This window comes from Panthera onca, chromosome D4 (genome assembly GCF_046562875.1).
Source record: "Panthera onca isolate mPanOnc1 chromosome D4, mPanOnc1 haplotype 2, whole genome shotgun sequence".
NCBI lineage: Eukaryota > Metazoa > Chordata > Mammalia > Carnivora > Felidae > Panthera > Panthera onca.
The window spans coordinates 86957598-86968299 of record NC_138351.1 but is presented as its reverse complement, the minus strand read 5'-3'; the positions used below and the strand labels follow the sequence as shown (position 1 = coordinate 86968299).

General features: G+C 57.7%; 1 protein-coding gene across 1 annotated transcript; it reads right to left on the bottom strand.

Moving 5' to 3' along the window:
* Window positions 1-1032: 1032 nt before the first annotated feature.
* CDK9 (cyclin dependent kinase 9) lies at window positions 1033-9275 on the bottom strand. Its single transcript, XM_060608587.3, has 7 exons — window positions 8146-9275; window positions 7590-7671; window positions 6724-6814; window positions 6199-6365; window positions 5909-6080; window positions 5603-5751; window positions 1033-5108 (listed from the first exon to the last, which is right to left on the bottom strand). Exons 1-7 carry the CDS (start codon window positions 8592-8594, stop codon window positions 4743-4745), a joined length of 1476 nt encoding a protein of 491 aa, XP_060464570.1. The 5' UTR covers window positions 8595-9275; the 3' UTR covers window positions 1033-4742.
* Between the last annotated feature and the right edge of the window lie 1427 nt (window positions 9276-10702).

The following is a 10702-nucleotide window of genomic DNA, read 5'->3' as shown; positions in this document are numbered from 1 at the left end:
GACACGGACTGAGTTCCTGGCCTGCAGGGTGACACAGAGGGCCTGCCCAAAGTTGCTGGTGAAGGCCTTTCTCACGGATGCCACACGGCCTCTTCAACCACCTGTTTGTGCGGGCTGACTCCCGGTGGTAGTTGAGACTTGCAGATGCCAGGCACTTCTCTAGGTGCCTCAGGGTAATGCCCCATAACGCCCTGCCCTCAGGGAGCTTCTATGCCAGGCCACGCATCTCCCTCCACAGACAGGAGGACGTGTCCAGCACACCAGGCTTTGAGGCTGGTTAGTCCAGGCCTCCTCTCTGGGGTGTTCTGTGTTTGGGGAGCTCAGAGCCAGCATGCAGGGCCTGCTTTTTTTAAAGATATGGTTTGACTGCATGAGTAAAATTATTAATTAAGGAAATAGGAGAAAACAGAGAAACACGAGGAACAAAACCATCCAGAAAAACCCTGGGTAACGGTTTCGTGTGATTATTTTTCTTATACGATGATTTCAGGCAACAGATATTTTATAGCCTGCTCTTTCCAGCTGTTGTTTCTGGAACATCTTTCTGTCCCGGCGCGCATACGTCCAGTCCACATCCTTTTCCACAACTGCATAGCATTCCATCCAGGCCTGCGCATGCTGCCCGAATGCCAACCAGCAGTGTGGGCATCACCGGTCAGCCTGCTTAGAGGCGCCCACCCCGGCCTGGGAGTCACAGGTCTGGACGTGTGTTGGGGGTGGAGAAGAGCTGCTCTAATTTTCGGAAGTCCAGGGAGGTTTTTCCCAGCTTTTCCCCCCACGGGGCCGCCCTGAACATCATGGACACACTGGGAGGAGGTAGCAGAGGACGGGTGAGGGGTGTAGCCTTTCAGGTTACAGACCTTGTGTGGCCGCTGTCCACTTGGCCACATGGCCCTCTGTCTACAGGACAAGAATCAACGTGTGTCGTCTCTACTGGGTCACTCCAGTGTCAGGGCTCTTTGACTATCCAAGACTAGTTGGACCCCTGATCCTTCTTAGTTGTTCTTTTTGCTTTGTTTTGTTCTGTTTTGCTTTAGGAGAGCTCCAGCAGAGGGACAGAACCTTAAGCAGGCTCCACGCTCAGCGCGATGACCGTGAGACCTGAGCTGAAATCAAGAGTCAGACGCCCAACCGACTAAGCCACCCAGGTGCCCCCCTAATCCTTCTTCAGTCAGTAGATCTCGTTCTCCTGTAATCCTGCTGCTCCCGGCAGGCCTTTGTCTGAACCACCCACCACTGACCCCCACATGGCTATGCCTGGTCAGCCCTCACTCCCATCCATCGTTTGGACTCACCAGCGGTACCTGTCCAAGTGACCACTCCCACCTCCCCAGAACACCCTCTCCCTTCGGGGCACCTCGGCGGCTCAGTTGGTTAAGCGCCTGACTTCGGCTCAGGTCATGATCTCACGGCTCGTGGGTTCGAGCCCCACGTCGGGCTCTGTGCTGACAGCTCAGAGCCTGGAGCCTGCTTTGGATTTCTCTTTCTCTCTGCTCCTCCCCCACTCACATTCTGCCTTCTCTCTCAAAAATACATAAACATTTAAAAATTTTTTTTAAATAAAAAGAACACCCTCCTCCTCTGATCCCTTCGTACCTCATCGGTTGCTGCTCTCGAATCCCTGAGGACGTCTGAACGCTGAAGGGCCCAGGAGGCCGTGGTCTCTGTTCTCCCCTCCTGCCCTGGGCCTTAACAAACCACCGTGCTGGCAGATTCTGGGGGCCCTGAGCTAGCTTTAGACAGACACCTGCCCACTCAACTGGATGTCCATCCGTCACCTCCATATCAGCACGCTGACCCACCGGTGGGTTGGCCTGACCTCCCTCGGCCTCCCGTCTCAGGGATGGCAGCCTCGTCGTCCCTCCGGCAAAGCCTGGGACTTTCGACTCCCTTCATTCACACTCACATCCAACCCGAAAATACATCTGCCCTCGCGGCCACCTGTAAAGCAACGCACTCGCCACCAGCTGTATTAATGACCTGGCCCGACCCCCACCACCTCATGCCCGGATTATTCCAGCAGCTTCGGCCGCTCCCCCTGCTTCCAGCTCTGCCCAAGTTTGTCTCCACATAGTCACTGCAACCTTTTTTTTTTTTTTTAACGTTTATTTGTTTTTGAGAAAGAGCACGAGCAGGGGAGGGACAGAGAGAGAGGGAGACACAGAAGCCAAAGCAGGCTCCAGGCTCCGAGCTGTCAGCACAGAGCCCAACACGGGGCTCAAACTCACAGATTGGGAGACCATGACCCGAGCCAGGTCAGAAGTCAGGATGCTTAACCACTTAACCGACTGAGCCACCCAGGCGCCCTGAAGTCACTGCAACTTTTTCAACATGTGTCCCCCTCTGCACAAGCTCTCAAAGCCTCCCGGTCTTGGATCTGGTGCTGGTGCCACTCTCCACCCCCCACCCAGGTACCCCCTTTCTCTTGAGATTTCTGCTCCCGTGTTACCCGGAGCCCCTCAACTGACCCCTACTCTTTTCCCCTTATTCCACTTGTCGTTTTCCACACAATTTATCCCATCAGATTAGTTTGAGCCTACTAGAATGTGAGTAGCACAGAGGTGGGTGAAGCCACTGCTTTGTAGCTGTGTTGAGTCTAGAAAAGCCTGGTCCTCGGAAGACACAGACAATAAGTGCTGAATGAAGGAACCAAACTATCAGAGAGGTAGGGAGGATTCGTACGGTCCCTGTACGTCAGTGGAAACTTCTGTGAACTGCTGGGTCAGAGAGCAGGTGTCTCTTTCGGAGCAGCTTTTTAGCCTTCGGAGAAAAAAACCACACCTCGAACCATGAGACCAGCCCCGGAAATTTTCCCTCATCGGGTCACTCAACTCGATACCCATCAGGACACCTCAACGTTGTTTCCAAACAGATTTGCTTCCTTCCTAGCTGAGCTGAATAGAAGTTCACGTCCACCTGGAACCTCAGGATGGGACCTTATTTGAAAAGGTCTTTGCACGTGTAGCTGGTTAAGAAGAGATCATACTCGATCAAGATGGATTCGAAATCCAAGGACTGGTGTCCTCATCAGAGAGACAGTCGCACACAGAAGAAAGATGACCCGGTTGCAGGCGGAGGCAGGGAGGCAGAGACGCAAGAGATACATGTACAGGCCAAGAAAGGTCAAGGGCTGGCACCAGATGCTAGGAGACAGGCATGGAACATTCTCTCGCAGAGCCTCGCTGGCAAACCCTGCTGACACCTGGATTTCAGACTTGTAGCTTCTGGAACGGTGACAGAATACATTTCTGTTGTAAACCACCCAGTCTGTGATTCCCCACAGCAGCCCTGAGAACTCAATGTACTAGTCAAGTGGTGGTGTTTTTGTTGTTGTTGTTTTTTTTTTTTTTTTTTTACTTCTACTGGCCTTTTGTGAAGCCGAGATCTGGGTCAATTTCTGCAGGGACAGTTCTGGTAAAAGGTTTTGCCGACCTTCCTTTGGGGACCCCCTTCAAAAGGCCTCCTCCTGTGACCAGAATGTAGAAGAATTTGCCTCAAACGTGTCTGTCCTGAGCTTCATGCTCACAGGAAACAGATCCACCAGAACGTGCTTCTCGTCCAAGGATTCCAGCTCCTGTGCCTGACACTCCAACCGCCACACGGTTCTCTGTCCTCCTGCCCACTCACATCCTAATCCAGGTGGCCGCCACCTCCCCAAGCCCCTGGAGAGCCTTCAACTGCTCTGGTCCTTTCTCTCTTGCCTCTCCTAAGCCACCCGCTACTCAGCAGCCTGAGGGCCCTTTGCAAAGTGACAGATCGAACGGTTGTCGTTCTGATTAAGAGCCTTCTGCAGCCTCCTGTGCCTGTGAGTCAAGTTTGAACGTGTCTGTCGGCCACAGTAGATGGGGTCCCTGCTGCAGATGCAGCTTATCGCAGACCCTCCCGGGTTCCCTCTCCGGGGAACTGCGACCCTGTCGCAACTGTCTTCCCTCTTCCTCGGACACTGAGTGGAGAGAACTAAGGGAGCATCATAACCGGTGTTCCAGAAGATACTCAAAAGAAAAACAAAGACGAAAGTCCTCTGCAATTACGTCCGGAAACACGAACGGGGATAAAGAAAAGAGTCAAGACTCGACAAATCAAATCTCAATGCTCAGGCCCAGCGTGCCGGCCACAGGGTTAAGGGCTGGCGGTCTGAACACAGAACACAGCACACAGCCACTTACTGGGGGGTGAAAAAAAAAAAAAAGAGAGTCAACTTTAATCGTAACTGACCAAACTGTGTCCAGGAATGTCTCCAAACAACTGAACAAAAGAAACACGATAAAATTTTCTATTGAAGAAACCAAGTTTTTGCCAGCCCCAGTGCTTCCGAGGGCTGGGCCAAGACCAGCCCATTCCCGAGGCTGGTTCCATCCCCCACACAAGTTTCTCATCTCGAGAGGCGGGCTGACAAGAGGCCAGGGGCCTGTCCCCTGCTCCGGTCACGCTGGGAACGCTTACAAAGTCACTGGTGGGGTGTGCCTCTCCTCCCACCCCATTCCTGTCTGAAAGTAAACGGAGACCCTCTGGTCATCATCTCGAAAGCCAGGCAACCAGGGGAGGCAGCCCCAGTGCCCTCCTGGGCTGTCAGCCATAGCTTTCCTCCAGTCCACTCAGCTGGCGTTCCCAGTGCCCAGGGTGGGGATCAAATAAAATAAAGCACTAGGGAAAACTCAAATGCCCCATAACCTCCACAACGCAAGTCACATAGCAGGAGAAAAAATAAAACTGCCCGAACGCAAAGCGCCGACAGCCGGCCCTCAGAACACGCGCTCGAACTCCGTCTGGTTGGTGGTGGCGGGATTGCGGCTCTGGTTGGTGGACTGCTGGGTGATCTGGCTGCCCTTCCGGCGCGGTGGCGCCAGGTACTCGAACATGGACGTCAGGTGGGTGGAGAGCATGCCCTTGAGATCCGAGGGCATGGGGTCAGACCAGAAGAAGTCGTGGTTGAGGGCGTCGTCGCTGTCGATGCGCTGTGCGGGATCCAGCACCAGCAACTTGTCGATGAGGTCCAGCGCGTAGGGGTCACGCACATAGGCCTTCAGCCTGTCCTTCACCTTCCGCTTCTGGCCCTTGACCAGGTCCAGTTTCTCAAACAGCTCGTACTTGTCCACGTTTGGCCACACCTGGGCGGGAGGCATGGGGAGAGGACGGCGTCAATTCAGGGGGGTGCGTGGCTTTGTCCACTGGTTGGGCACCCGAAGGGACTAAAACTTCTCCGCTCAGATGCTCCCAGACCACCCCTGGAGGACGAACCGGACCTCTCCAAAGCAAAAGCAGCAGTGACTGTGTCCCTGACAGACACCAAGCGCCACACCCTTTTACACACGTCACCTACGGTATTTTCGCCAAGCCCGACACAGGCGTAGTTGTTTCACACAGGAGAAAACTCAGCCCTGAGGTGAGGGATTCAAATGCCCTCCCCGAGGCCACAGAACTGCGATGGGGGTGAGATCTGAACACTGCCCGTGTGGCTCTAACGACCACCAGCCCTGTCCCTCCACCAGCCACCTCTCCAGGGCTTTCCTTCCATTCCACTCCCCACTCCTCCCTCGCCAGGAGGACTTCCAGATCTCTGCATCCTGTGGGGACCCTGGGGACCTGCAGCCTGGCCACGCACCTCAGGGGTGATGGAGCCACAGAGCTGGCTGATGAGGGCAAGCTGGTGCTGCTCGGTGTTGCCCTGCATGATAGGGCTGCGGGTCCACATCTCCGCCATGATGCACCCGGCACCCCAGAGGTCAATGGGGGGGCCGTAGTCCCGCTCCCCTGGGAAGAAGAGCGCACCAGGAGGGCCCCTTGAGCCCGAGGGCCTCCTGAGACGCAATGCCCCAGGGCCGGCGGCTCAAGAAGCCCTGGCAGTGGGGGACTGAGGCCGGGTAAGTGCCCAGCCCCTGCCCCCCTCCGCCCGCTCGGGAGTCCTCACCGAGCAACAGCTCCGGGGGCCGGTACCAGAGCGTCACCACACGGTTGGTATAGCGGTTGGGCTGGCTGTTCTTTGCCAGGCTGAAGGCCCGGGCCAGCCCGAAGTCTGCCAGCTTCAGGACCCCGTCGCGGGTGATGAGCACGTTAGCCGCCTTCATGTCCCTGTGCAGGATCTGCAGGAAGCACAAGACGGCTCGATCAGGTTTCCGAGGGCCCCTCAGGCACATCCACCCTGCAGTGGGAGCGGAGGCCAACCCCAGCCTCGGTCTCTTCCCCCACTCTGCCCCCCACCTTGTTTCTGTGGATGTAGTAGAGGCCGTTGAGCAGCATCTGCATGACCTTCTTGATCTCGGACAGCGTGAACTTGACTAAGACGTTGCTCAGCAGCCCCGCAAGGTCATGCTCGCAGAAGTCAAACACTAGGTATATGCTGCCCTTGCAACGGTTATAGGGGGAAGCTAAGACGGGAAGAACGGGCAAGGGGGTGAGAAAAAGAAAGTATAAAACCCCATGTGCAACTTATCTTCCCACAGCCAGCTTCTACCCCTCCAACCCACGGACACTCAGGTAGCCGGCTGTGCATTCCTTCACTGGTCAACTATTGGCTGAGTGCCTCCTCCAGGCCGGGTGCTGTGGCAGGCCCCGGGGCAGCAAGAGCTATGACGAAAGGACCCGGGAAAGCAGTCACAGTCGGTAGGTCTGGGTTAAGAAGAGGCGATTTAAGCGTGTCCGCTTCCAACTTTACAAACAAAGCCTTGGGACGGGTAAGCCTCATTTTCCCCATCTGAAGATGGAGACCCGATCCAAACAACTTACCTTTGGTTCGACAGATCTCAATCAAGTTAACCACGTTCTCGTGTTTTAGAAGCTGGAGGATCTTGATTTCCCGCAGGGCTGTGATGGGGAACTGAGTGGGAGAAAGACAGGAGGTGGTCAAAGGTGAGCGAGTGAACTACAGACCCACGATCGAGCCAAGAGCTCCACAGTAAGGGGCACAGGTTGGGAAAGAGAGTAAGGTGACAGGCTCTGAGATCAGCAGTCTCAGATGTCTTATCTGTAAAATGCGTGTTAAGAGTAGTACGCGACCCTCAAGGAACCGCTTTGAGACGATGAACTGAAACAGTGGTACTTAACACTTCACTGCTAGTCACCAAATGCTCCACAGTTTCTTCAACCCTTAAATTTAGCTCTATGCCTGTGTTTAACTTACTAGGTGGGAACAAAAACAGCTATTCAAAGACATTTCCTTGCTAAGAATCAGGTCTCTGGGAAGCTGGACTACAGCTAAATTGATGTATGGAAGGGGGGGGCTGTTCCTTTACAACTGAGTACCAATCACCCTTTTAAGGCCACTGCATGGAATTTCTTTTTCTGCTACCCAAAATAAACGCTAAGGACAGAGTGTTTAAAAGCTTCCTAACTTGAGGAACCGAGGCGCACTCTGCAAGCATGAGCTCCCCCTCCTGGCCCCAACCGTATTTACCTAAAAATGAAATATCAAAGGCTCTAAAACATTTGAACAAAAAAATTGAACTACGAAGCCAAATTCCCTGGAATATGGAAACTCCCAAACTACCACACCTACACTGATTCCCGACGTGAGAGCCCTAGCAGAAGCAGGGTGGAAACCCAACCCCGAGCCGAGAGGAGACGGCAGGCCCGCCCACCCCGCCCGTACTCACCCCCTCCTTCTCGTTCTCCATCAGCACTTTCTTCAGAGCCACCTTTTTGCCGGTCTTACGGTGCTTTGCCTTAAATACCTCCCTGCAGGCCGAGAGGGGGGGACCCAAGAGGTTTCATCAGGCCGTTTCTGCTGGGCCCGCCCCTCCCCCACCTGAGGAGGAGGGCAGAAAAAAGGGATTCCCCGGGCGGGGCTGGGCCGAGTACTCAGGGCACTCGCCTACTCTGCCCGCCCCATCCTCCCGCTATCTGCGGTCCCTCTCCAAGCCTCTACTTCCTTTCCTCGGACTCTTCACCCAGGCTTCTCTTGGAGAGCCCGCTCCCCTCACAAGCTCCTCTCTGCAACCCCTCCCCGCCCCCCATCACGGGCCTCAGGCTCCTCCCCGCCAGCCGGCTCCGTCAGGCCCAGGCGGGCTGCGGCGCGGCCTAGAGAGACCAGGGGACACGTCTGGTGCTCTGTGGCCTCCCGACCACGTTGGGCCCGGCCCTGGGCATCCCGACGTCGGCCCTGAGGGTTGCAGGCCCAGGGCTCCCGGTCCCCCGGGGGTACAGCCTTACCCGAAGGTGCCTTGGCCGATCTTAGCGAGCTTCTCATATTTGGTCACCTCATCACAAAAGGGGCACTCCACCGAGTCGTACTGCTTTGCCATGGCCGCCTCCAGTGCACCGCCGCCGCCGCCGCCGCCCCCAGCCGCCGCCGCCGCCGCCGCTCCCGCTCCGGGTCCCGCCGCCGTGCTCCAGGCCCCTCCGCGGCCGCGCCACTTCCGCCTCCACAGCCACTTCCGGCCTCGCGGCGCCGACCCCGCCTCTTCCGCCCGCCGCCCGCCGCCAGGCCCCCTGGGACTTGTAGTTCCCGGGAGGCCAGGAGGAGCCGGAGCTGCAGAGGCGCCTCCGCCGCCGCCACTGCCCCCGCCTCCGCCGCCGCCACTGCTGGCGGCGGCCCCGATCGGGGGCGCGGGGAGCCGGGGCGCCGGGGCTGGGGCTCGGGGCGGTGCGTCCCGCTGCATCGGCCCGGGCCGCCGCTGCTGCCGAAGCCGCTGCCGCTCTAGCGCCCGATCCGGGGCCAGCCGCAGTGCCCTGCTCCTCCTCCTCCGACGGCGCCGCCTCCGCCGGGCTGCGCGGGGCGGCGGGCGGGGGGGTGGCCCCCGAGCCGCGGCCTGGGGGCTCCCTGGCCGGGCCCGGGCCCGGGGCGGCCGGGCGAGGGGGCGAGACGGAAAGAGCCGACGAGGAGGCGGCCCGAGAGCCCGGGAGGGGGCGCGTTATAAAGGGGGAGGTGCCCCGGCCTCGCCCTCCCCTCCCCCTCCGCCCGCCCCCTCCCTCCTCCCTCCCACCCTCCGCGGCCGCACCTGCCGCCGCCGCCGCCGCCGCCGCCGCCGCCGCCTGCCCGCTCGCCCGCTGTCCGCCGGCCGCCCTCGTCGCGTCACCGCCCGCGGCCCCTCCTCCGCCTTCGGAGGTGGGGCCCCGCGCTCCACACCTGGCTGCGGGGCGCCTCTCCGCGTGCCTCAGTTTACCCCCACATGCCAGCTGCTGCGGAGAGCCCTTTTCTCCCTGGCTCAGAGTGCCCCTCCACAGGCGAAGGCGGGAGGCGCCGAGGGAGCGGCCTCCGGTCCTGGGAGGAGAGAACGGCCCCCGCCGCCACCTCCCCGGGCCCCAGCCACCCGCCGTTGACATGGCAACCGACGGCCGCTAGGGGGCGCGGCGACACTGGAGGCGGCGAGAGAGCAACGCCTGGGCCTTCCAGTCCCGGACCCCGCGTTCTCTGGGAGTCAAGGATGAAGCCCACAGGAGCCCGGTTCCCCATCAGCTGTGCCCGAGCTGGTCAACCCCGGGTCATTAATTACAAAAATAGCTAGTATTTACTCCGAACCCCCTGTGTGCTCAGGAATTGCTGGGCGTTCCTGCTGAATCCTGAATCAACCACCCAATAATCAGGATCACTAACCCATTTTACAGAAGAGGATATTGAGACTCAGACAGGTGAGGTCATTTGCCCAAGATCAGAGTGACAGCGCTGGGACTGGAACCTGGTCTGTCTGAAGAAGATTCTTCTGAGTCAGGCTGTTTACAGTATGGCCAGGGATATAATAATGGTGCCGTTTGAGGCCTGCTGTCATGCCAGGCACCATGCCCACCACCCATCTTCTCTGACCCTATGCCCCCTTCTCCTACTCCACCCCTTCCCCAGCATCTTCCTGATAATCTTCCCAGCTCACGAGCCTCTTGATCTTTCCTCCAGCTCTACTCAACAATCAGCCCACAGCAATGCTGTGCTTTCTACCTCCTCTGTCTTCATGAAAACCCAAATTGTGATATTGGAGGCTCTTTCCAGCTCCCTCCCGGGCTGTGGCTGCAGGACTCTCCCTCCTGTTGTTTCCTAATTCCCTGGACCTTCCTACCTGCAGTGCGGTACCCCTCAATGGCACCCAGTTTCCTGTCTTATCCTCCGTGGCTTGGCCTTGCAGGTCTGGTGATCCTGGTGTCCCAAGAGACCCTGCTGGGGGAGGGGGGGAGGAGGCTGAGGCTCAAGGGTCAGCCAAGCAGCAGTGAGCCCCCTCCTGAGGGGAGTGTGAGGCCATCAAGTGTTTTAGGCAGTCAGGAGACATGTCAGGGAATGATCTGGGATCAGCTTCAAGGGTACACTGTGGAAGCAGGGAGGCCATTGGCTAAATTGGGGGTGAGAAGGGCAAGGAGGGAAAAAAATAATAACTAGCAATTACAATTTGTTGAGGCAAAATAAATGGCCCAGAGCATACATTCAGCACTTTGTGGTAATTAATTCTCACTCAGCTATATGAGATGGCTACTGTTATCACCTCTCTTGTACACATAAGGACACTGACACTCAGAGGCAACATCCCCTGGCCAGGGTCAAACAGCTGACCGGCAGCCACATTGGGATTCGAACCAGCTCAGTCTGGCACAAACTCCAAGCACTTAGCCATATCAGGGCCCCCACCCGTCTGGGCTGTGGGCAGAGTTAGGGTACAGCCATGACAGAGCACCGCTGGCCTAGGTATTCTGGATGCCCACGGGGGGTATGGGAGGGGATGGTAGTATTGGGGGCCTACCATGGTTTTGGGTGGCCTCCACCATCAGACTCAGGCTGGATGGGTCC

What these genes read in the sequence shown, in the direction of transcription:
- CDK9 (XM_060608587.3), bottom strand. Translation starts at nt 8,594, where the DNA reads ATGCAGCGGGACGCACCGCCCCGAGCCCCAGCCCCGGCGCCCCGGCTC. An exon ending in TGAGATCTGTCGAACCAAAG is followed by an intron (nt 6,366 to 6,723) that starts GTAAGTTGTTTG and finishes TTCCCGTCTTAG; the next exon opens with CTTCCCCCTATAACCGTTGC. An exon ending in ACTACATCCACAGAAACAAG is followed by an intron (nt 6,081 to 6,198) that starts GTGGGGGGCAGA and finishes TGCTTCCTGCAG; the next exon opens with ATCCTGCACAGGGACATGAA.